The 25866-nt window shown below is 45.9% G+C and overlaps 2 protein-coding genes across 15 annotated transcripts in view; one reads left to right on the plus strand and one right to left on the minus strand.

Moving 5' to 3' along the window:
• Positions 1-25866, plus strand: part of ARSG (arylsulfatase G) — an 80056-nt gene continuing 54190 nt past the window's right edge. For 4 of the 10 annotated variants that reach the window (XR_005588294.1, XR_005588295.1, XR_005588297.1 and 1 more), the window contains exons 1-2: positions 18328-18669; positions 19202-19379. The gene's annotated coding sequence lies outside the window, so the exon portion shown is untranslated. Of the gene's footprint in view, positions 65-18327; positions 18670-19201; positions 19380-23542; positions 23709-25866 lie in introns of those variants that run through there. The other 6 variants (XM_039500445.1, XM_039500449.1, XM_039500447.1 and 3 more) reach the window with 5 other exon arrangements.
• SLC16A6 (solute carrier family 16 member 6) lies at positions 4307-16830 on the minus strand. 5 transcript variants are annotated; one of them, XM_039500452.1, is made up of 7 exons: positions 16694-16792; positions 15980-16037; positions 11614-11855; positions 10710-10853; positions 9042-9170; positions 6708-7529; positions 4307-6009 (listed from the first exon to the last, which is right to left on the minus strand). In XM_039500452.1, exons 2-7 carry the CDS (start codon positions 15994-15996, stop codon positions 5768-5770), a joined length of 1596 nt encoding a protein of 531 aa, XP_039356386.1. In that variant the 5' UTR covers positions 15997-16037; positions 16694-16792; the 3' UTR covers positions 4307-5767. The 5 variants fall into 5 exon arrangements, with proteins under 5 accessions (XP_039356386.1, XP_039356387.1, XP_039356389.1 ...); XM_039500453.1 differs by lacking the exon at positions 15980-16037 and having other exon boundaries at positions 16694-16830; XM_039500455.1 differs by lacking the exon at positions 9042-9170 and having other exon boundaries at positions 16694-16794.

The following is a 25866-nucleotide window of genomic DNA, read 5'->3' on the forward strand; positions in this document are numbered from 1 at the left end:
GGCTGTGCAGCGGGGAAGATTAAACATGGCAGGCAAGCAGCAGCAGGCTGCTCTCTGTACACCAGTGAGTGCACCAATCTTTATTTTGGGTGTGTGGGGTGTTTGATTATACACTGTCTTTTCCTGGTGGTGGTGTGCCAGCCTCTTTAAACCTGTTTGCATTAGAGAACTTATTGGCATGAACTGTGAACCTTGTTTTGTATGGGGAGGGGGAGCATAATGTGGCCTAGGAGCTATATGCCGCCTGTGTATCTTTGTACAGTAATGTGTTTGCAACTGCCAGATCTCTGAAGGTGCAGAGGAGGGCAGAGCAGAAGGTGTGGTTATAGTTGATAAACTCACAATGTGTGTGTGTAGGGGTGAAGGTAAGGGGAAGATAGGGAGAGATTCTTAAGCATATCTCATGGTTGATGGATATTTATTTGTGATGATATATGTATAACTGAGGTGGAATCCAAATCCTGCCTTGTAAGACATGTCTGCGCTAGTGTCGGGAGGGGGTGCAGAGAGTGGCTTCTCTCCCATTCCCACACACCTGTTGAGCAGCAGGGCAGGAAATCCGCTCAGGATGTGGGCCCTGCTACTGCACCATCCAGGACACTGCTATCCGACAGAGGCATAATCTGCTGGTTTAGTGAGTGTTGCCAGGTGCCCAGCTCCTTGTACCTGTGCTGCAGTGTGCAGCAAGAGCTGCATATTGCTTCTTCTCAGAGCAGCATGGTGTGCCCCACTATACATTCACCCTGGCACTTCATGAGCCAGCCTGCCCTGCACTGCTAAGATGACAGAGAAGGCCCCTTATGTGAGGCCAGCACTGTCACACCCCTGAGCATGGCTCAAGATAGAGAGGGGCAGGATTTGGCTTTAGGCCTTGTCCACACAGGGGACTTACTCTGGAATGAGATAGGGTGTGTGAATTCAAAGCGCAATCTGGAATAGATATCCACACTGGAATAGCTACTCCAGTCCATTTCCTGTTGTAGACAAACCCTTAGGGTAAGTCCATACTACCCGCCCGGGTCGGCGGGTAGCGATCGACTTCTCGGAGTTCGATATATCGCGTCTCATCTAGACGCGATATATCGAACTGTGAACACGCCCCGACTCGAACTCCACGACGGCGGTGGCGGAGTCAATGGGGAGCCGGACTTCGATCCCGCGCCGTCAGGACGGGTAAGTAGTTCGAACTAAGGTAGTTCGAGTTCAGCTACGCTATTCGCCTAGCTGAACTTGCATACCTTAGTTTGACCCCCCCCCCCAGTGTAGACCAGGCCTTAGTTGTGACCCTTATATGTCTGGCTAGTTGCCCGTGCAGCGCATGGTGTCTTAAAGGATATATAGGGAAAAATCCAGCAACAGAAACTATTGGGGAAGGATTTCTGTGGTTTGGACCAAATGCTGCAATCTTTATCCAGGCAAAATCTTAATTGACTCTAGTGGGATTGACTTCTCCTGAGTGAGGATGTCAGGGTCAGATCTTGTGATGGTTTGCAGGATTTACCTTATTCTACTTTGCATCTTATCAGTATGTTCATTCATCTCTCTGGGAGCACATTATTCACTAAGGTTGAACACCCTGTTAGACTGTCCTTCTTTATAATGTGCAAATGAGGCCTGAAACAACTCCTCCTCTCTGGTCTCTTAGTTCCAGTCTTGTCTACTCTGGTCAGTTGGATGACAGGTTGATTATGACATCAGATACCAAGAAAGTGACATCTAATGGGGAATTGTTAATTTTTTATTTTCTTGGGGTTCGGACATGACATTACTAATATTTTGATGGGGGGAAAAATGTAAAACCTCATTTTTCAGGTCTTATTTATATATCATACAGGATACAAACACTTTTTTTTTTCCTTCTGCAAGTTATTTTATGTAACTTCCTTTATCTGTAGATATATGGATGACATTGGACCCCATGAACCAGACAACTACAAGAGAGGTTATTTTATAGTCATGATTGAAAGAAACAGATTGTATAAATGAGATATAGTGTCTGAGTCTCTGTCTTGCACCTTTCGTAATTTGGACCAGTGCAAAGTGGATGTAAAATGTTACCAAATAAGAGTGGTTGTGTTTTTACCTCACTTTGCTCTGGTTTAAATGACCACATACAGGACAATAGAGAATCTGGCCCATGTGATCAAATGGAATTACTTTAAATTGGGTGTGGGGGAGGAAGTTAACTCAGGAAAAAAAAAGAGGGATAGCTCAGTGGTTTGAGCATTGGCTTTCTAAACCCAGGGTTGTGAGTTCAATCCTTGAGAGGGCCATTTAGGGATCTGGGACAAAAATCTTTCAGGGATGGTATTTAGTTGGGGATTGGTCCTGCTTTGAGCAGGAGATTGGACTAGATGACCTCCTGAAGTCCCTTCCAACCCTGATATTCTATGATTCTATAGTGGAAGTCACCAGATGGCAGTTACCGTTTAACAAGTTCTTTTTCTTAGCATGTGAGCAAATGTGCAATCTCTGTTATAGTTTCATGATGCATATTCTTTTTGGGGAATCTGTTGCAAATAGCATGTTTACTGTCCCCCTTAATCTAAACAGTTAATTCTTGTGGCAGAGTTGCTTCCTGAAAACTGGCCATTGGTGTTGAAACTGGGATTTTTGAGAGATGTTTGCCATCACTCTTTGTTCCAGGATTGATATATATAGTATAAATAAAACAAGTCACACTAAGAAAGTGCCACTGATTTCTCCTCTAATGAATAACTAGTAATAGTGCTTACTGCCCATTTTCGTGCTATGAGCTATTAATAGGGAATTGTGAGAGGGAATGGGGAGAATTGGATTGGATTAAATTAATATAAGAACCAGGGTTTTGCAGAAGAGAAAGTTAATGCCTCAGGAAATGTTATGGCTCTGTGCAATTTACACTTTTGAGGCACAGCTGCTTTGTAATATAACATTCTTCTCTATTCACTGAGACAGTATAATAATTGCATGACTGCTTAGATATGACAGTGATGTTCCTCAAATGTGTATGTGTTATCAAAGCACAGTTACCTGTCAGAATGATGCATGATTATAGCCCAGAGTACAGTGGTATACATTTTACAAGAGCACTGGTTCTTATTTAAGGTGTGTTAATCCACCCTCTCACACGCAACCAATGTAAAAGAATGCACAGTTGCTCAATCCACTGGGTAAACATGGTACTTCAATCTCAGCAAGCTGCATGTGATAGCAATGCACTCTTGAAAGCCTTTCTAAAGAGGGAATCATAATAATCAAGCCTTTTATTCACAAGGCTGTATGTTACTTTTTGCAAGGTTACTACAGGACAACTAGAAGCACAGCACTGGAGATCTGGAAATGAAAGGGGCAAAAAAGTGTTTTGTTTTTCAAAAAACTTTATTGTAAAACTCAGTATTTTATATCACTTCCAGACTTCACGAAATACATTACAGAACAAACCAGCAAATCCTGTTTTGAACACGTTAAAGCCTGCTTTTCTGGGTCTTTTGTGCGCATATGCATGCGAACATACATGTGCCTACTCATGCTATGGACATAAACTTATTGTGCAGCCATTTATACACATTATTATTGAATCTGTATTGGAAATCCTTGTAAAAAAGTGACAGTAGAACCTCGTTAATCTGCAGAACAGGTAGTTTTCTCACATACACAACCTGGCAGCCTCTCCCACTTCTAAACAAGTTTATAATAGCAAAGTGCTGTAGTGAGGTCTTGTATTACTAAGACTTCATTAATTTTACAATTATATTCTACAGTACATTTACCAGCATGCCAGAAGCATTAGCATAAATTAAAAATAAACATTTACAAAAATAAATACAGTTTTGTGAAGCAGTATCGTGTTTGTTCACTTACCCGCTAACTCACAAAATCTAGTCATGTACAATGGATCTTCCAGTCATTCATGCAATTTAGCGAGGTTCTGCTGTACATGATAAAGTGCTGAAGGCATATATATATATATATATAAAAAAAAGACACAACTGCAGCATAGTCTCGCTAGTTCTCAGGCAGTAACAATGGATTGCTATAGCCACTTTGTTGCAGGAATGTGTTTTTTTGGACATCTAAGACAGTTTAAAGAAAAACACCTTCCTAAAGAGAGGAGTTTTATACAGATAGTCCCACATTTCTATGGCTGATAAAATACATAGACATGTTAGCATAGCAGTTAATATACAGTGCCACTTCCACTTAAATACAGAGAAACATGTCAAGCTGTATGCGTACTTAGAACCAAACAAACTTTTTACTTGTCCCCCTGAGTTGCCGAGTGGCATAATAATGCATAAAGGAATCTATCAAAATAAGAGTGAGTGAACAGCCGGTTTGTTGTCTTTCAGAATTCCCTTCTTTGTGGGTAATAAAACACAAAACACAATAAGGACCCAATTCTGCTGTCACTGAAGTGAGTGGCAAAAAACTCACTGACTTCAATGGGAACAAAGTAGTGCCCACAGTGATTTTCTTTCCATTGTAGAAGACCAGTTATTTGATGCCTACAGAAGCTTAAGAACACACAGATTGTATTCTAATAACGTAAACTGTTACTGGTAATGGTCAAGTGCCTTTACTATTTCATATTAGCTGCACTGACTTTATTCATGTTAATTCAGTAGTGCTACAAAGATTCCTTTATGTGCAGCTGTGGTAAGTGAAAGTTGTAGGTATGTTTAGGTGCTAATCATACAGGACCAGATTCCCAGCTAGTGTTATTCAGTGGAGCTATATCAGTTTACAGCAGCTGAGCCTATGACCTACAGTCTATTAAAAGATGGATAGTATCTCACATTCAGTTTACCACAGAATTATTTTAAGAGCATAGTTGTTTAAGACCACCATAGTAAAATCAGGCAGCATTCACAACAACCTGTGATTTTCAAAACAAAACTGAGTTTACAAGATAGGCATTGAAAGGGTTGATGCAAAGAGGTAAAAAGGTTTTCTGCTAAATCAGATATTTTTTTCTCTCCAATTCAAATTATTTATCTGATAGCCTTTAACAATCCTAGAATAACTTAAATAATAAATACTGGTTTAAATTAAAGACAATACATCTTGCTAGCAACAGGAAACGATTCTTAGGATGCTAGTTTGTAGAGAAATAACTTTAGAGTGAAATATCTGCAGTAATAACTGGCCATAAAAATAAGTGGTAACCTCCAACTTCCCAGCATTTACAAAATTCAAGTTAACTAAAAAACAATTTACCAGTAATTCTACTTTAACTAATTAGCCTACCCTACTGCCCCCAGGTCTTGTTACAATGATCTGAAACAAGAGTCCATGTCCTTCTGATAGAAAGCTCGAGTTCAAATTATATTTATTTATTAAATAATTTCTTCTGCATTATTTATTCTGTTGATTGAGTAAGATTTACAGTTTGGAAAGCCTGCCAGGCAATCACAAAAGACTGTGACCTAATAGATTTAGTTGTAGGGGCCACTTCTGATTTTCTTTCATACAACTTTGTTTTCCACTTAAGAGCATAGAACTTTTATGTGTCATGTATTAGGAAAGCAGAAATGTGAACCACATCTCTTCATGCGGGACAGGAGTATTCTTATGTAGCTAGCAATGCGTGGCCATCTCTCATATGGAACCTACCATTGCTGGTTTAAAAAAAATAAAAGCAATCTTTCCAAAATAGTTGATGGCAACTTTTTCACATTAAAATGTTGCATTCCCTTTGAAGTATAGTTTTAGAACATGGAGCAGAGCTGACTTGTTTTTCCCAGATTTAACAAAGAGCGTATTGGATTTATAAGGACCAGCTTTTTCATGCTATGCTATCACAGCTTCTTACTGAATCATCTGTTTTTCCAAGATCCATTTCAATAAAGTCATCGGGTATGTCTTGTAAAGCTTCTGATGCATTTTCTTCTAAGCCCTGCTTCTGACCTTGACACAGTACTGTCTTGCATGGTCTTACTAAGGACAGAAACACGGCACCCAGTACCATACCAGCAGCACAGGAGTAGAATGCTGATCTGTAGTTCTGTGTCACGTCCACTAGCACCCCTATGGAGGAAGCATTTTAAATCCATTAAAAATAAAAATCACATCTCACACTCATCTATCATTTTCCTGCCCATCCCATTACCTCAAAAACACCACCCCTCCCAACTTTTCGATATAGTTGCCACTGTATTTGTATGATATTTCAACTTGAAGATACAGGTACTGGTAATCAGCTAACCAACCATTACGGGTACCTTTTTAAACCTTAAAATATCAAGGGTCAACTTAATATATATGTAACTGACATCTGCCAATACAAGCCTGACATTTTGCAGGGGGTCTGGCTAGAAGGCACTGTATAAATGAGTCATTTTCATGGGTATATTTCATTAAAACCTAGAAAAATGCCAGTTTTAGGATTCTAACTGGAACAGGGTAGCAGTGCAGGATTTTCCTTCCTTGAGGCTCTTCTATAGAGGATGCCTCATCTCCAAGACACTGCAGGCCTGCATTGCAGCAACTTCCTTTCCAGCTCAAGAGGGCTGGATGGGACATTGCTTGGAGCCTACCACTGTTTTTCCTAATTCAGTCAGAAAGGTTGTTCTAAAGAGGTATAAGGTATTCTCACCTTCCCACCCAGGCACAGGAGCAGCACTAACCGGAGGCCTAACCCATTGCAACATGGTTATTAGGAAGAGGCATCAATAATAATAGTAGTTGATGTCAGCTATTCAAAAAGGTACATAGTTTAAAGTTACCTGCAAGGGGTGGTCCAGCCAACCCAGCTAAACTCTGAATGAAGACATATACTCCTGCTGCAGAAGACATCCTGTCTATACCAGCCACGTCATCTTCGGCTAACATTGGAATGTGTGTGCCCGCTACAGTTCCAAGCATGAACCCAAAAAATATGCTACATATCATCAGTCCCCAAAATTCATAGGCAAGAGGGAAGGCAAACAGAGCTATGGAGAGCAGAATGACACATATGAGTTCAATGTAAATCTTGCGGATAGGCTTCTTGTTGAGGACCCAACCGGCACTAATTCTTCCAAAGACTTCAGCAATGGCCATTGCAGACAATATGTATGCAGAACGATCCTTATCGATACCAAGACTGATGCCAAGAGGAATGATGTAGAGTGATGGAGCAAAGAATCCCAGAGTAGCAAATAGACCAAAAAGTGCATAACAAATAAAGCCGTGGTCTTTCATCACAGAGAAGTCCAGGAGTTGGATTTTTGGTTCTTTAGGGGAGCTGCTAGCTTCAACAAGCATCTGTATGGTTTCCTTTGGTTCTTCACTTTTCAGCTCTGCTTTGGTGTTTCCAGGCACACTGCTGGGTGAGGTAGATACTTCTACTCCTGAGTCAATTGAATCTATTGAGGTGCGTGTTTGCTCATTTTCAAGCATATACTTAGTCTCTGTTTGCTCTTCTGTTGGTAACACTTTCACTTCTTCCTGTGCTTGGATAATAATAGGCCGCAGCAGTAATCCACAGATGACAATGCCTAACTGTAGCACCCCAACAATCAGGAGACTGTATCTCCAACCAATCTGCTCCTTCAATGAGGTGATAGCTGGGGAAATGGGGAGCAGGGAAGAAATTATAAAAAAAAATAACAGGAAGCTTCCAACATTTAAAAAAAAATCATACACATTAAAAAAATATAAATCAACCTTATTGGGTCAAACTCTGCTCCATCTAAAGTCAATAGGGTCCTAGGTGTCTCAAATTAGGCACCTAAAAACTAATGGCCACTTTTGGAAGTACAACTTACTCGAGATCACCCACTGGTTCCCTATCAGAATTCCAGATTCCCAGTTTTAGGCTCAGTCTACATTGGCTAGTATTTAGAGTCTGACCTGTAGTAACTACAGGCTTTCCCTTCTCTTCTCAGGTGAACAGTCTTTTCAGACATTTCTTAACTGGCATGGGCTGGCAGGCACTTTGATCAGCAGGGAGCAACTAGGTAGTATTTTTAATGAGTGTTAGTTTTAAAGTTTCCTTTCCTATCTGACCCCCATCCTGAAGCCAGTTAGTAAGGGGGAAGTTTTTTCTCTATTCAAACTGTGCTGGTGCTTACATACAAGCCTTTCATTACAAGGGTTTCTTTAACTGAAAAAAAGTATTTTGCATTAATTGAAGGCAGACCACACCAGCAGACTGTATTATCTGATCAGTAGAGAAATGGCAGGTTGCTTCTCCTCTTTTAGCTATTCTGAAAAGTGCTAGTAGAAGAAAAGATGATGGGGAGTGGATTTCCAGAAAGTACAGTACTAGGAAAAGACTTCATCTTATGGAATTCTAGGAAGGCTTCATACAATTCAATCTCCCAAGACCTTGGGGTTGGGTTTCACATGACACATATTCTGAAAGATTAGTGAAGATAGAGATTGAGGGTGACTCCACGTTACAACTCATGCTATAAAGTAGCCATGGTAACTATCCTGCCTTATTTTTAGGTTGCCAGGCCTATACAGGGAACCTACCAGATGGGGTGTCAGTGTAGCTTACCCTGTTCGGCCAGCAGAGACTGAGACTAAAAAGCCAAGCCACTCCCCCGATATTGATCTTTTTTCTTGCCAATAATAACAGCGGGACAGATCGTTCCTCTATGACGTTAACACCATGCAGGAGATGGGTTTTCTTCTGCATTCTTAGGCAGAGGAATGCAGAAGAAGGCTAGGGATAGTTGTCCAGAGACCTTGTGTCTCCTTGTAGCTCTGGGTTCCTGGCACACCCCCACAAACTCCAATTTCAGTGAAAGTTAATAAGACGTGTTATTGTCTTGTGACCAGAATAACTAGAATCTAAACTTAACACTATGCAGGAGACAGGCATTTAAGCTGTCTGTCCAAAAATTCCACTGGGACTAATTTTGAAGTCCTTACTCAGGCAATGTCTTAAAAAGGACTTTTACCCTAGTAAGGACAGCACTGGCCCAGTAACTACAAGTGTCAATGAAATCAATATAGTTGTGATTAAGGCGTCAGCTTATGTAAGAATCGGGCTCTCATTTGGTCGGTAGGAGGATCACACAACGTATTGCTTACGTACACTTGTGTTTACAATATTTTGGTCTATATACCTGGCGCAAAAGAGAAGACAGCAAAACATTCTCCTGTGGATGCCACTGCAGTGACCAGTGAACGCCGTTTGTCAAAATACTGTGACAAAATGGTGACAGTCGGGAGGAAAGACAGACAGTAGCCCAAGCCTGTGAATAAATGCCAGAAATTGTCATGACAATGAGGAAGGAAGCTGGATGCTAATGCCAGCTTCCCTGGTGGTAAAATTATGGGATCAAGTCTGCCAACTAAGTAATTCACTTAGGGAAAAACAGAATGACCTAGCATAGCCCAAACCCACTAGATCCTACTTCCAAATAACTGGGAATTCCCAGTTGGGGGAATTTCCAAGAATCATTTATTTAGTTACTAGTTTGTGTTTGTGGTGCTCATCACCCTGTTGTCAGAGCTTTTTTCCTGCCTCTATTCCTGTCCTATTCCTGATGGACAATAGCTTTATCTTTAAAACACCCTGGCCATGTTGGCAAGTATCATTATCCCCAATTTACAGATGGAGAACTGAGCTACAGAGAGATTCAAGGGCTCAGTTCTGGCAAGGTGCTGTGCACCTTCAGTTTCCACTGAAGTCATAGGTATCCCCCACGCCCTCCCAACTTCATGGCTGTGAAAAATGTGTCATGGACCGTGAAATCTGGTCTTGTGTGTGCTTTTACCCTATACTGTACAGATTTCATGGGGGAGACCAGCATTTCTCAAACTGAGGGTCCTGACCCACAACTGAGGCTCCTGCGGGGGTGGGTGGGGACAGTATTGCCACCCTTACTTCTACGCTGCCTTCAGAGCTGGGCAGCCGGAGAGCAGCAGCTGCTGACCAAGGGTTCAGCTCTGCAGGCAACAGCACAGCAGTAAGGGTGGCAATACATACACTGTCATAGGGAATTGACAGTGGTCAGCACATCTACAGGATCATTTGACAATTTTCAGGATCAAGTCCCAGGTGACCTGGCCTAGGTCACACAGGACGTGTGAGACAGAGGCAGGAAAACAAACCCAGCTCTTCAGAGTCTCAGTTCAGTGACTTAACCACAAGCTCATCCTTCCTCTCTGGAAAGGGAAATAATTTCACAAGAGTCTGCAATGGGACTCCTCCCCGCAAGGCAAGTGACTTTGGTGTGATAACAATACTCAGACATCTTCCAGAAGATTTCGTGTGCGTACATGTGTGTACACACACAAGCTATATATTGCAAGCTAAATATCCTCTTTGCAAAGCTAAGTAGTGGCTTTTATACACACAAACTGAATTACTTTATATATCAAGTGTACACATGGGCTTTGGAAAATATAGACATTGATGCCTATGAGATCTTAAAATGCAATACGCCCCCTTGACATCTCCCCCCCCATCCCCCCACCAAAAAAAAACAGGGCAAAAGTTCTGTGGGAGAGTTTGAAAAGAAATCAGTTTTGAAGTGGTTGACACAGGGAGTCTTTGTGAAAGAAATGGGTTTTAAGGAGAAATATGAAAAGGTTTGTTGAATGAGAAATGGGAGATAGTTCCAAGTGTAGGTGGCTGCCTGAAAAACAACCAACATGAAACAGAGCCGGCAAAAGGTGATAAAAGGAACAGCAAGGAAGCAGGATTGGGAGGAGCATAAGGAGTAAGATGAAGAGTCATTTAAAAAAAAAAAATTAAGCCAGTTTAGAATAAGGGAATCCTAACTCACCAGAAATTAGGCCAATCGTGATATACATCTCGACAACTGTGCGTGCAAAGGAGGCTGCGACCATTCCAGTACTGATCAGTATCCCTCCGACCATCACCACAAGACCATGACCAAAACGGTTACTCAGGACTGTAGACAAGGGAGCTGCATTGGGGGACAAAGGTGCATAAAGCATGACAGTAATTTGTAAAACTCCTGTCATCTCTGATCTCTTCTCCCCATTTTCTCCTCCTTTTATCCCTCTGGTCACGCTGACGCTCTTCTTTGCTCCATGCCGGTCTACTCCCACACACTTGCCACTCTATCCACCCTTCCCCGAGCATTTTATACCCAGGGAGAGCCTGAAATAAATACTGTAGCTGAAATCTTGGCCCCACTGAAGTCAAAACTCCCACTTCAATGGGGCCACAATGTCACCTTTCATAGCAATATACCAGCTATATATAGCAAGTGTCTTTACAAAAGTACAAGTTTGGTGCTCATCATTATCCATCCCCCCCATTTACGGAAACGGAGATGCCGAGAAGTTAAATGACTTGTCCAAGCTCACACAAGCAGAGACATGTACAGAGCCCAGTTCGTCCCAGGCCCTATCTGTGGTGGTTCAGACTAAGAATGCAGACGTGAGTTGTGGAAGTAGCAGAGACGAAGAAAGGGACCTGATGAGTAGAGTGGGGAATGGGATGTTGAATGATTTACCTGTTCATTTCCTTGCTCTTTATGGTTTGTGATAGTGGGATATGCAGGTTGTCAACCACAGATAGCTCAGAGGAGGGGGGAGTATATACACTACGTGTGATGTGTGTGTGTGTGTAAATCCCAATATTTATATGGGCGCACCAGTGACATGAACACAGACCCTTAATAATTTTCAGTTCAAACTGAAGATGTACTGTGCACTTACCTGTAAAAGTTAGTACAAACACACATATTGAAATTATCCACGATATCCTGCTGTTGGTTTCATCAAAGCTTTCCATCAAATCATTAAAGAAGACTCCAAATGATTTTATAATACCGTATGTAAGTGCTTCCACAACAAAGAAAGCAAAAGCAACAGTCCATCCCCATCCTCCATCAGGCACTTTAGTATAAATATTTGGGGTGGTGCACAACATTTTTATAGCCTTGACAGTCATTCTTAATCTGGAATAGAGGGAAAAAATAAGACATCTTTTAAAATTCATTTTTTACAAAGTCTGATAATTGTAACATCACAGAAAAATATTGGGGAGGAGAGTCGCTTTCTCGTTCTGCTGCTGTGAGATTAAACACAGGACTCAGGTAGACGTTTCTCTTTTCTATGATGAGATAGGAGTGGTTTGTCAGTGGGCCCTTTGAATCAAGAACCAGAAACTCATCACTCATCAGCAGGACAAGCTGTCCCAATCAGCAAAACCAGTGATTAAAAGCAATCATCTGAGTTAAATGCAGATGGGATACAATTCATTAAAAAAATCCACATAAGAGCCCCAAAGGGCTCATGAAATGACACAGACTTCAGAACAATGCCCCAACAATCACGTTTTTCTAACTTGCTGACATTGAACAAAAAGTAAAGCAGTAGTGGGAGGATGAGACTTCCCTCCTGCACTTCCTCGAGGACCTCTCTGCTGTCTCAGCCCAAAGCTTCAACACAGCTCCACATGGTTTTTGCAGAGCTGGTTAGTTACCTAAATCAGCTAGAGGCTTTTTTTCCCCTGTGGCTTTTAAAGACATTAAATGCTTTCCTGAGCACTCATAGTGGCTGCTAAGATTCAAGGAAAGAGAGTGGAGTGGCTTGTATCAAAGACAAAGACAGCCAGGAAAAAAAACAAAACAAAAACTCAATATATGTTCCCTTCACCTCTCCCTCAAGTGGCCAAGATGTATTTGGAGGTGGTTCAGCCTCTAGTGGTTCTTGGGGCAACGAAACATTGGTCTACTTCTGAAGCTTTTTCCCTGGTAAGAAGGATTTGTTAGGATCAGTTTATCTGATGCTGAGGAAGTTCATAGAATCATAGATTATTAGGGTTGGAAGGGACCTCAGGAGATCAACTAGTTCAACCCCCTGCTCAAAGCAGGACCAATCCCCAAATGGCCCCCTCAAGGATTGAACTCACAACCCTGGGTTTAAGCAGGCCAATGCTTAAAGGTGACCTGCCACACAGAAAGACCAAATTGCTTCAGCATGATGGGCTGAACACTAACAGCAATAGTAAAGGAGAGCACTGAACACATTATAAAGGAAAACCACATGTGTCTCCTTACCACAAGGCTCAATCATGATGACATGCCAGAGATTCACTGAGCACTAACCAGCAAACACCCAATCATGCATCTGGTGACTTCACGCTCACCACTAATCCGATCTGCAGGTTAGGCCTGGCATACACATGTAAAGTAAGTCCTATTGTTAACAACACTGCTTGGTTTTCTGGAGTGTTTTAATACCATACAGGATATTAAGCTAGGCCCAAATCATCCTGGTGTAACTCTGTTGACATCAGTGGAGTTACACCAGGGATAAATGTGGCCCGTTAGCTTTTAAAAGTACTGAAATACTATGTCAAAAAACAAATCAACAGAAAGGACCCCAAAACCCACACAACCCAGGGTTAATCTTAGTCTCCAATAGTGTTTTCTGAAAACTGGCCTTGTAGTGGGTGTGACAGCACCAACATGAGTCATGGAGTCCCTGTTGCCAGATAACCAGAGTAGGTCAAGACTCCATTTTATTTTGTAAGTCTTCAGCATACACAAGTGCAAAGGGTCATTTCTCTTTCTGGAGCTCTCACTAAAAACCAAGGCCCTATGTCAGAACAATCATCCCAGTAGCTGAGGAGGGCTAAGCCCTGTGCTTCTGAGTAGGATGGGCAGAGAGGTATGAGAGATGTCATGGTCTACTAGGGGATGGCCCTGTCACCCACCTGCTGTGTGACCTTGGGCAAGTCACCTTCTCTCTCTATCCCTTTCTCTGTCTTTTCTAGTTAGGGCTTGTCTGTGCTATGGAGGCTACAGCACCGTAGCTATACCTCTGTAACCTCATAGTGTAGATGTATGCTACAGTGACGGAAGCGGGTTTTCCATCATGGTAGGATCTCTACCTAGGTTGATGGAAGCACTCTTCTGTTAAATTGTAAATTCTCTCTTACTATGTACCTCTTCCTGTACAGGGCTCAGAACAATGGGACCCAAAACACTAGTACTAACCTTGGATCTTGAACCAAACTACCGCCCGGGAGCCTCCTCCGGCCTTCCAGATGTTTTAGTCTGTCCCTCGAGCTCCCGCCGGGGAGCGGTGTCCGGGGCTTGCCCTGCTCCGGCGCTCCAGCCAGGGAGTGGTATCCGGGGCTTGTCCCTCTCTGCGCAGCTCCTGGAAGCAGTGGCATGTCCCCTCTCTGGCTCCTGTGTGTAGGGGCAGCCAGGGGGCTCCACACGCTGCCCCCACTCCAATAGCTGTCCCCGCAGCTCCCATTGGCCAGGAACTGTGGCCAATGGGAGCTGCAGGGGCGGAACCTGTGGATGGGGCAGCTTGCCTGGCCACGCCTCTGTGTAGGAGCTGGATGGGGGACATGCCACTGCTTCTGGGAGCTGCTTGAAGTAAGCACCGCTCGGAACCTGCACCCCTGACCCCCTTCCTGCGCCCCAACCCACTGCCCCATCCCTAATCCCCCTCCTGCCCTCAAGTCGCTTGGTCCCAGCCCAGAGCACTCTCCTGCACCCCCAGCCCAGAGCTTGCACCCCACACCCCCTCCCGCACCTCAGCCCCCAATTTTGTGAGCATTCATGGCCCACCATACAATTTCCATACCCAGATGTTGCCCTCAGGGCAAAAAAGTTTGCCCGCCCCTGACCTAGCTGCATCTACCTCCAGGATTAGGAGTGATGAAGCTATGTCAATTAGGGCTTACGTATAGACAATGCATTAAATTATAAATTCTCTCTTACTATGTACCTCTTCCTGTATAGCGCTCAGAACAATGGGACCCAAAACACTAGTACTAACCTTGGATCTTGAACTATTCCCAGCTGGTCGCTTTCTCTGCTCTGCTATTCCCAGCCCCCAAATCTTTACACAATAATGTTTTCCTTCCCCCATTTTCTACCTGAGTTGCTTCAAAACATCCAGAAAGATTCATTTGGGAAAAGCCCAAGGTCTCTGTTAGGTCTTGTATGCTAATTTCAGCCTAAATGTAGAATTCAAGGATGAATTTCAAATAGAGATACTGACACACCCTTTAAGTGTAACAAATCGGTATGTACGGCATACCCTTTGCTAGGCTGTGGGCTCATTCATTAAAAGCTGTTCCATTCTATCATGTCAATACTCAGTCAGGACGTGCACTTAGGTATATTAAAATGTACTTCAAGATTCCTTACGGAAAGGGTAGAAAAAGCTGCTGCAGGGCATTTGATACAGGTCACTAACCAATTTACAAGATCTACTTTTTTGATGATGCTTAAGAATTTACAGTTTTGCCCCTTGAAACGAGTCCCATGGGGATAACACTTACTCCTGGAAACTGAAGAGTAAACCTGGGCTAAATTTTGTCTACACAAATTGTAACTTTTCCTACTTGGCTGAAGAGACTGCAGTAGGGCATGTTTGTGCTGAAAGACTTGGCAACTTAAAGAAAATGACCTGCCTCCTTTGGTTAAGCACAGAGAGTCAAATCCATTCATGTTGTAACTCAACAAGTACACACACTGACTGTACACACAAAGACCAAATTCCTTACAGCTGGCTAGAAATGGCAATTAAAAATGATGTATTTCTAGCAGTGGCCCTAAATGCTGTTTGATTTCTGAACAGAAGACAGTCAGTGCCCAGCATAGGTCACAATTAGGGAAACTCTTGTAGGGATTGTGTATTTCAGAGATGCTACAGCAAGTCTCTTGTGGAAAGTGCCTTTCACATTGATGCTGTGTTGAATTAACATTGATATATTATTGGTTTTTGTAAAGGTATTGTACAAAGTTACTGTATATACTTTTCCTATCATACTGTTGTTCTCATTATTTAAATCCAGCCAGAGAAAACTGGTTGAAGCTTCTTGTTCTCAGATGGCACTATATCAAATAACAGCAGCATCCTAAACCTTCTATAAAATGGGGATTGGGAACAGGAGCTGAAAATGAACCTTAATAACTTAGGGAAAACTTCTGCTGTCTAGCCACAGGGTGGACAGAGTGCTGGCACTCCTCTCTTCCCCCTTCAGTAGAGCTCTCAGATCCACCTGGCAGATTTTACCAATACTGTGTCCTCCCAAAAGCATGCAGAGCCCTACCTGCTCTGGTTCTCCATGCTGCTTCGTCTGCTCTCCGAGGACCCTCTCCAAAGCAGACCTGATTCAACAAAGCATTGGATGATGTGTTCCCGTCCATTCAACATTTAAGCCCTTGCTGATGTCCTGACCTCCGTGAGATTTACACACACTTCAATGCTTTGCTGACTAAGAATGGGGTTGAGCATGTGCTTAGCTTTATGGCCCTACTTTGCTGATGTGGAACTTGCCCTCACCAGAAAGCAGATCATTAGCGTCCAACTCTCTCTCCAAAGTTTGTTGGAAAGAATCTTGATCCCGCAGCAGTGGGGGCACTAGGAATACAGACCGCTGTGCAAATCTGGGGCACTACAGAGGTCATAAATAATGGAAGAACTGAGCGAGGGACACTACTAGAAAAGCAGTTTTGAAATATACAACCAAGTTCCTTTAAAAAAAAATCTATAGATCACGAAGGACCACGGCAAAAATTATCTGGGTGCAAAAAAAAAAAAAGAAAAAGAAAAAAAAGCCCTCCTGGTTCCTAAGTGATGTAGGGGAAATGAGTGCGGGGGCAGATTTTCGGCATCACTTTCTGAGGGTTTAAGCCCAGTTCCCACTGGGAGTGCGGCAGCGCTGGCGAGGGGAGCCGGCTGTGCCCTGGGCACGGATGCTCCCAGTTACAGAAATAAAGAACGGCCACAAGGCAACAAACTTTGAAGCATAAATCTCACTTACCAGGTTTGCTGCTGCTGGGGGAGGAGGCGGCGGCGGGACCCCCCACGCCAGAGCGGGGTGCAGGCGAGCTCAGCCGCGGATCGGCAGCATGGTGCGGGAGAAGGGGGCTGGGGAGGGCAGCCGGGCAGGGACCCCTGCGCAGCGGGGGCTGTGGCTGGAGAAGGGGGGGAGCCCCACTCTGAGCAGCACCAGGGTCTGTGCCCGGCTGCTCCCCGGCGGCCCGTCCCCTGCTCCTGCCCGGGCGGCGGCTGCTGTCCCCCCGCGCTCACTTCCCAGCTTTATATAGACCGGCTCGAGCCGGTCTCTGCCGGCGGACCCGGCGCGCGCGGCAGCTCAGCAGCGCCATGTGCGCGCCGGGCCCGGCTCGCCGCGGCGGCTCCAGCCCGGCGTGCGCTGCAGGGAGGGGGGCGCGGGGGTGCGCGCTGGGGAGGCGGGGCAGGGAGGGGAGGCTGCAGCCCAGAGCCAGTGTGCGAGCTCGGGGGGGGGGGGTCATCATCGCCCTGGGTCTGACCCGACCCTCCCCAAATACCCCACTCCTCTGACTCTGACCCCCCCCCCAACCAACGGGTGTCCTGCCTCTGCGGTGCACGCCCCAGGGTGCCCCTCTTCCTCCCCCAATACCCCCGGGGGACCGCTCCCCACAAGCCCCTGGCGCTGCCCCCACTCCCAGACACCCTGCATCCTTTGCATCCCCCCCCCTTTAATTACTAGCCCAGACCTAGCGATGGCCCCTCTGCCCCCCGTCCTGGGCGCAAGCCAGGGGATGCTCTCCCGCCGGAGCAGCGAACGCGGGGCCCGGCTTAGCAAGGCCAAGTGACCTGCTGCGTTTCCTGCTGCTTCCAATAGCACCCAGGAGGCCATGATTATTGGGAATGGGACCCGCTGGCTTGCTCGCTTAGGGGGTGGGGAGACAGGAGGCAGCCGTGCATTTCCCAGTTCTGCGGCTGGGGTGCAGGCACCTGCTGGACTCCACCTTCAGCATCCTTCAAGCCGGATTCCAGAGGCTGCCCCGGGGATACGGGGGCAAACGTTCCCTGTTTACAGCAGAGACCCCAGAAAGCAATGCGAAAGGATGCCCGGCTGGCACCAAGCCACGGTCCTAGATCTACCGTTAGTTGACGCCAGCATAGGACCCGTCTGCGCTGTAACATGCTATGTTATTTCATCCCCATGCACCGCTGCACAGCCGGGCAAAGGCGCACGCTGCCGAGAAAGCGGCCCGCCCGCAGGAGTGCAGCGGGGAAAGAAGTTGGGTTGCGTTCCGGGGGGGGCTGTGGCTTTGGGGGGGGGGCTGTGCCGCAGCCTCCCCCCAGCGGCTTATTTCACCCTTGCAAAGGGCAAGCGCCGGGGAGGGGGTCTCTGCTGCAAAGGGGTCGCATCAGGGGAGGAGGGGGCTGCAGCTGCTGCTCCCCTCCGCCGTGCTCGGTATCTCCTCTCCCCGGGGAGAGGAAACCCTGCAAGCGCCTCCTCGCGCTCGGGTCCCCGGCGGGCGCGAGCCCGGCAGCAGCAGCAGCAGCATCCTCCGCCTCGGTGGCGCGAGCGCGTCCCAGGTTCAAGCTCCTGCAGCTGCCACTGACTGGAGCTGGTCCGGGCAGAACAGGTTTCTGCCAGTTTGGGTGTGTGTGTGTGTGTGAGAGACTTAATCTCCGCCGGAAGCGGCGCGCTGCTCGCTGCAATGGGCCATGGCGGTGGCTCCCGGCGCTGCATGGCAGAAGCATCCCCCCGAGGAAAGAGCCAAGCGGCTGGGTCTCCCCCGGAGTCAGCAGCTTGCAGCCTGCACCCCTGAATCTGCCGGAGCCGGCTCCATTGGAGGCGGGTGGCTGGTTTGTTAATTGTGTGGGCAGGCAGGCTGGTGATTAACCACGCAGCTGCTGCTTCTCGTGGTTCTGCAACAAACCCGGCCGTGCCGAATTGTGATGCAATTTTCCCCGCTTCGCTTCCTGACTCCCAAGTCCGGGCTGGGAAAAAAGAGAATTGTATTTTATTCGCCTGTCCTGGCCGAAACTAAAATCACTCGCTCTCTGGGCAAAAGGTTAAGGAGACTCTTGCGCGGGGGGGGGGGGGGTTAAATCTTACTGCGTGGACAGGCGGAGTGGGTGATTTTGCTAATGCTGACGCGCTTTTAACTGTGGAAGAACGGGAAAGAAAGGGTTAACTTGTCACCCGTGCTGCGTGTAAGGGACTCGGTCTGCAGGAAGAGTCGCATTTTATTTAGCCTGTAGCCAAAACGGATTGACGAATGGGAGCTGTTTGTGGTGCGCTCAGTTCACCCTGCAACCTCCCGTTCAGCCGGCCACCCCCTCCCCTTCACTGTCAAGCCCTGCACCGTTTTGGAGGGTCAGTGTTGCATCCTGTTTGTTTAGAGACGGGCCCTTCCTCTCTGTGTGGAAAGGAGCCAGAAGGGATAAGTGTGTAAAGCAAAGGAAGCAGTGGGTCCCCCCCTACACACACTCTGATGCGTGCTTTGAAACAGCTGCATCCAACCTTTTCTTTCATTCCCAAATACAGTTGGCATCTGCAGTTTAGAAAGACATGCAAGACGGGATCCTATGGCTAGTGCGTGTGACAGTGCAAAACAGCAGCCCCAGCCTGCATAAGGCAGCAGAACTGGAGGTTTCAGAGCAGCAAGTGTTAGTCTGTATCTGCAAGAAGAACAGGAGTATTTGTGGCTGGAGGAGGGAATCTGGTAAGCTGCTCTTTTAATAATAACGCTTAGCACCTGCAAGTGCTGCATCTTCCAGGGACTATGCAGTCATTAATTAATTATTTTTAACCACTATTTTGGGCTGCCGACCTGAGCCTGAGAAGGAGTCAGAATTTACCAATGTACATTGCCAAAGAGCCACACTAATATGTCAGCAGCCCCCCACCAGCTCCCCACCTCCTCCCAGCGCCTCCTGCCTGCCTGCAGCCCCGCCAATCAGTGCCTCCCGCTCCCTCCCCATGCCTCTCGCCCGCCGCGATCAGCTGTTATGCGGTGCGCAGGAGGCTCCAGTGGGGAGTGGGGAAGAGCGAGGGCATGGCAGGCTCAGGAGAATGATGAATACTCACTTCGTCGGATGCATGCATTCACCCACGAAAGCTCATGCTCCCAAACATCTGTTAGTCTATAAGGTGCCACAAGACTCTTTGCTGCTTTTACAGATCCAGACTAACACGGCTACCCCTCTGATACTTGACAATAATGGTAGGTCTCTTTTTGCAGCCTTAACAAGCAAACTAAAAGCCTGAGTGCGGATTTCACTTTTAATCATTAGAAAAAACAGATAACTGTTTGTTATTTGTTTTAAAGCTTTCCCTTGGTTTTCATGTCAAAGAAAAGCGATCTGGTCATAAAATAGGCAGGACAGCCTACCTTACAGATAGTATTATTGTTTGTTTGTTTGTATTATTGTAGCTCTTTGGAACCCTGGTCGTGGAGCAAGACCCTGTTGTGCGAGGTGCTGTACAATCACAGAACAAACTGTCCCAAAGAGCTTAGCTGCTTTGAACTTTAAACAGGATGTGGACACTACGGAAACATGTTTGTTGGTCTCAGTCCAGTTGCCCAAAGAACCATCCAACAAGTGCCCTGGTCATGAACTTAGATGATCCCCTCAAAGCAGAGTCAAAAGGTTGACTGGACCATTGAGGCTGAGGCACATTGCTGGGTATAACCTTCACCCTGCTACGGCCCAAACGTGGGATACAACGTGTGACAAAGACCCAAATGAGCGATGCAACAAAATTAGCCATGTAAGAAACGTAAAATGTCTCATGGCTCCTTCTGTGGAGCTGTAGCTCCCAAACTTTTTCATGCTGTGACCTCCTTTGGGCTCACGTCAGATAACGTGACCTCGAGGGGTCTGAGAGGTGCTGATGGGGTTTGAAAATTAAAGGCTGGAAAAACAGGTTCTGCAGAGCAGGGGGTTTGCAGAGCGAGCCCACCTCGTGCTCACCTGGCAGTGGTAGCTCCTGTCCCGCAGGGCTGGCTAGGCTTGGGTTCCCATTCTGGGCATTGCAGCCGGGTCCCTGGTGCGTGGGTTTGTGTCACAGCACCACGCAGGGTTGGCCTGGCCCCTCTAATGGAGGAATGGTGGAGCCAAATTTGAGTGAGTGGCGTTGTGAGTCCGTGCACCATGAGCAAAGCCGTAACACCTGGAGCAGGGAGTTGAGCCCAGCCGGCCCTGCAAGACAGGGGCCTCTTCAACTGGCACATATTCTGGCTTTCTTACATTTTCTTTTCTTTCCTCTTTTTTTAACATCTCGCCAGGCCCTGGCACCCTTTTGTGACCCTTTCTAGGAGTCGCAACACACAGTTTGGCAAAAGCTGCTGTAGAGTAAATAACTCGGTAGCCTCAGCTCCATGGTTCTTAATCCATAATTTTTCAGAATAAAGTGAGGGGAAACCAAATTTTTGTGGAATGAGGGTAACCTTGGGACTAAAAGGAGAAACTTTCCTCCAAACCAGGATCATTGGCAGGTATGTTGTTGAGCCATACGAGGAGGCATGCACTGATTCTACCGATGCTGGTTCTGCTTGTTCTGGGGCTAAACAGAATGCTTGAATCTTAGCAGCTGCCTGGTCTGGCATCTTGTGCCAGCACTCAGCTTTTGCTTTCTAAGTTAACTTGGTTGATGATGTGATGAGCTTTCCTGACTCAAAAAGGTCCATTCTTTGGAGTCTGTCTCCAAAGAACTCTGTGTTTCAGACTGTTATTTAGCCTCTGGAAAAAGGACCTTTTGGGCTTGAAAAATTAAATTAAAAGAGGCACATTATATACCTTGTGTACCCATGTTGGTATTCGGTGCTTTGTTCTCTAAGTGAACATACTGTGTACTCGATAAAATCAGATTCTGGTTCTTCTCGTTTTTTAAATTTCAACATCCCTCTACACACACGCATTGTCTGTGAACTTAAAGCGGGGCTCTTGTTCTGAATTCTTGAGCCTTGCACCATTAATCATTGCTGTTTGTGTTTAAATTCAATGACTTTTGCCCACTCGTAACAGATTTAAATTTTTTATTAAAGCTAATGTTAAAAAAATTATATAAAACATAGGTTGAGAAAAGAGTGTCTGTTCATCTCGTTCTAGTACTTAGATTATCCACAAATATAAAGTTTGTTTTTAAAAGTCATATGATACATAGAATACATAATCAGCAATAACCCACATTTAGGTGAATAGATTTAACAATACAGTTTAGGTATTAGAATCTGAATACTCGGGTACATCATTCATGAAAAGTGTACAGAGATTTGATTGTGGAAAGCAAAATGTATGAATGAGTGGCGATTGTCCCTCAGTAATTGAGAATTAGGTAGGTTGTCCCTTTAGGAAATACAGTCCATGAGGAAAGTTGTCATGGGATAAAAGGGAAGGTCCTTTCATGGACTGAGAACTGGTTAAAAGACAGGGAACAAAGGGTAGGATTAAATGGTAAATTCTCAGAATGGAGAGGGGTAACTAGTGGTGTTCCCCAAGGCTCAGTCCTAGGACCAATCCTATTCAACTTATTCATAAATGATCTGAAAAAAGGTAAAAAGTGAGGTGGCACAGTTTGCAGATGATACTAAACTGCTCTGTAAACTGCTCAAGATAGTTAAGACCAAAGCAGACTGTGAAGAACTTCAAAAAGACCTCACAAAACTAAGTGATTGGGCAACAAAATGGCAAATGAAATTTAATGTGGATAAACGTAGAGTAATGCACATTGGAAAAAATAACCCCAACTATACATACAATATGATGGGGGCTAATTTAGCTACAACGAGTCAGGAAAAAGATCTTGGAGTCATCGTGGATAGTTCTCTGAAGACGTCCATGCAGTGTGCAGAGGCGGTCAAAAAAGCAAACAGGATGTTAGGAATTATTAAAAAGAGGATAGAGAATAAGATGGAGAATATATTATTGCTCTTATATAAATCGATGGTACGCCCACATCTTGAATACTGCATACAGATGTGGTGTCCTCATCTCAAAAAAGATATACTGGCATTAGAAAAGGTTCAGAGAAGGGCAACTAAAATGATTAGGGGTTTAGAACGGGTCCCATATGAGGAGAGATTAAAGAGGCTAGGACTTTTCAGCTTGGAAAAGAGGAGACTAAGGGGGGATATGATAGAGGTCTATAAAATCATGATGTGGAGAAAGGAAAAGTTATTTACTTATTCCCATAATACAAGAATTAGGGGCCACCAAATGAAATTAATGGGCAGCAGGTTTAAAACAAATAAAAGGAAGTTCTTCTTCACACAGTGCACAGTCAACTTGTGGAACTCCTTGCCTGAGGAGGTTGTGAAGGCTAGGACTATAACAGTGTTTAAACGAGAACTAGGCCTGGTCTACACTAGGGGCGGGGGTCGAACTAAGGTACGCAACTTCTCACGGCGCGGGATCGTTGTCCGCGGCTCCCCCGTCGACTCCGCCACCGCCGTTCGCAGTGGTGGAGTTCCGGAGTCGACGGGAGCACGTTCGGAATTCGATATATCGCGTCTAGATGAGACGCGATATATCGAACTCCGAGAAGTCGATTGCTACCCGCCGATCCGGGCGGGTAGTATGGATGTACCCCTAGATACATTCATGGAGGTTAAGTCCATTAATGGCTATTAGCCAGGATGGGTAAGGAATGGTGTCCCTAGCCTCTGTTCGTCAGAGGGTGGAGATAGATGGCAGGAGAGAGATCACTTGATCATTACCTGTTAGATTCACTCCCTCTGGGGCACCTGGCATTGTTACTGTTGGTAGACAGGATACTGGGTTAGATGGACCTTTGGTCTGACCCAGTACAGCCGTTCTTATGTTCTTAAAGTATTTTAGTGACTTTCCTGATTGTGCTTCTCATCAGCACTCCAGCTCATCCCTTCTGGTATTGCCGATGTCTGGTGATGTGTTCTATGTAGATGTCCCTTGACCACCTGATGATGTCTGACACCATGAGTTGCCGCATCAGCCGAGCGTAGCGTTGACCGATTCTGCATTCTCTCAGCTCTCGCTCGTTACTGGGGTCCCATGCGCCCAAGGCTCCGACGGTCAGTCCATGTGTCTGAATCTGGTAATCCTTAGCTCTCAAGGTTTTGGCCAGAGGGGTGTATTTCTCCATCTTTCGAGTTTGGGCATTGTGGAAGGCCAGGGTCCTGTTCTCAAAGGGCACTGTGACATCTACCATGATGATGATCTTCCGGTCCTCATTGGTGATGACGATGTCCGGCTGCAATTGGCTGTTGGTTCCGGGGATGGCGGAGTTTACAGTAGGGGGATGGCTCTGGCCAGGTGATCTAGAATGGCGTTATGTCGCAGCTGCCAGGCTCTGGAATGGGGCTTGCAGCTACACAGGATGTGGGGTAGGAGTACTTCATTAAGACCAGACTGGGGTATAAAACCATATCTTGTTTGCTCTGCTGTACTTATGGACTGTGGAAACTTGCCACATTGCCATGGTAATATAAATATAAAACTACAACACACAAATAACTCTGCCTAGTTCAAATGGGACTCAGAAGAACTTTAAGGAATCTGGTTTATAAACTTTCAAAAATTAGGAAATAAATCAAGATCTTTGTTCAGTTCTTAAGTCATTCAGCAGTGCTCATTGCATCTCATATGGCAAGTATAATTTCTCAGTGGGTAGAGCCCTCCGGAGTCCCTGTCACTCAGATCAGAGGTAGTAAATGATCACACACATACACAGAGATATATGTTATTGAGAAACAATCTGAGCTTTCTTTAACTTCAATTGGCAACTCAGGGAACTCCCATGAACTTTCAGTTGGCAACTCTCATTGACTTCAAAGAGCATAGCCTCTGAAGCCATCAGCATATGTCTAAATACCTTTGCGTGAAAAGGACCTTTCTGAAGAGTTCATGGCCCTATCCTCCCACCCATTCACCCTGTGGGTTACGGTGCAAGTAGTTTTGAGGCAGTGGAAGAGAAGTGTGGCTCCAGGTGAGAAAATAACATGCTAGTGTTCTTAGAATAAAGAACAAAAAGAAAGAATATAGGGCTACCACCTTTCCTTTGGGCAAAGCTTGAATGCAGCCCTGTCCTTGTCTGGCCTCTCGGTTGATTGAACTCTTCCTTGCTCATCCACCTGTCCTTTTCCACACGTCTGCCTTCTTCCTCCTCCCCCCATTTCTGCTCATTTCCTTTGCTCTCCTTGATACTTTCCCTCCCACTTTATTTTGCAATGTTATTCATGCAAACTGCCCACACGTCGCAGGCTGTTGTATACTGTGTAGTTGTAGCTGTGTCGGTCCCTCTCACCAACTGAAGGTGGTCCAGTAAAAGATTATTGCCTCACCCTCCTTCTCTCACACTTCACGGAGGGCAATAAGGGAAATCAAGGAGGCATTGGCAAGGGAGATGTGCAGTTTCGGGTGAGGTCTGAGGATGGTGGAGAGAAGGAAGGCTCGTTCCAGATTGCAGCAGCTGCAGGGGGGCAGGCTCGTGCACCAGCTGTGGTGAGAGACAGTGCACAATGTGATGAAGGAGAAACAGGGAGGGGAGGAGAGAGAGGCGGGTGGTCTTTTGAGCAGGCTGGAGAAGCTTCTTGGGTAATTTTGAAAGCAGGTGGGAAAATAAAATGAATTGATGCTGACGTGGCTGGGGAGGCCGTTGAGTTGTTTGGAGATGGGGGTGTTGTGGGAAGGTGGGCAACAGCGTTCAGCACTGGCTGGCGTCTGGCAAAAGGGCAGTTCATTTACAAGCATGAGGTGTTGGGTTCTTAGCCCTTCCTCCCCTGGTTCATCCCACCCAACCCAGCTCCTCCGCTCCACTCTGCATTCCCTCCTGGGGATCCTCTGGTTCCCCCGGTGGCGGGGAGCACTCCTACCGCACCTCGCTCCATGGCTTGCCCATGTGCTTCAGGCCAGTCATAGGGCCTGCTCAGCCCCAGGGGACCCACACAATGGTTTGGACACCAGGGGACTGGGGCTAAGGTGTACACTCCACTCTCTGATTTAAACTTGCTTTGGGGCTGCTGACCCACATTAGCTCCACACGCGCCCTGGGGTCTGAGATTTAGTAGTGGAGATGGTCAGTCCCTGAGGCCTTTGGGACGGACATCACGGGGACTCAGCGAGCAGGCTCAGAAAAGCCTCTCTCTGTGCTTTAAACGGGCAGATTCTCCCATAGCTGGCTGATCAGGGGCACAGTTCAAAGGGGTGACGTTGTCGGGTTGTTGGGTTCTG

This window comes from Mauremys reevesii, linkage group 15, assembly GCF_016161935.1.
Source record: "Mauremys reevesii isolate NIE-2019 linkage group 15, ASM1616193v1, whole genome shotgun sequence".
In the NCBI taxonomy this organism is placed as follows: Eukaryota; Metazoa; Chordata; order Testudines; family Geoemydidae; genus Mauremys; species Mauremys reevesii.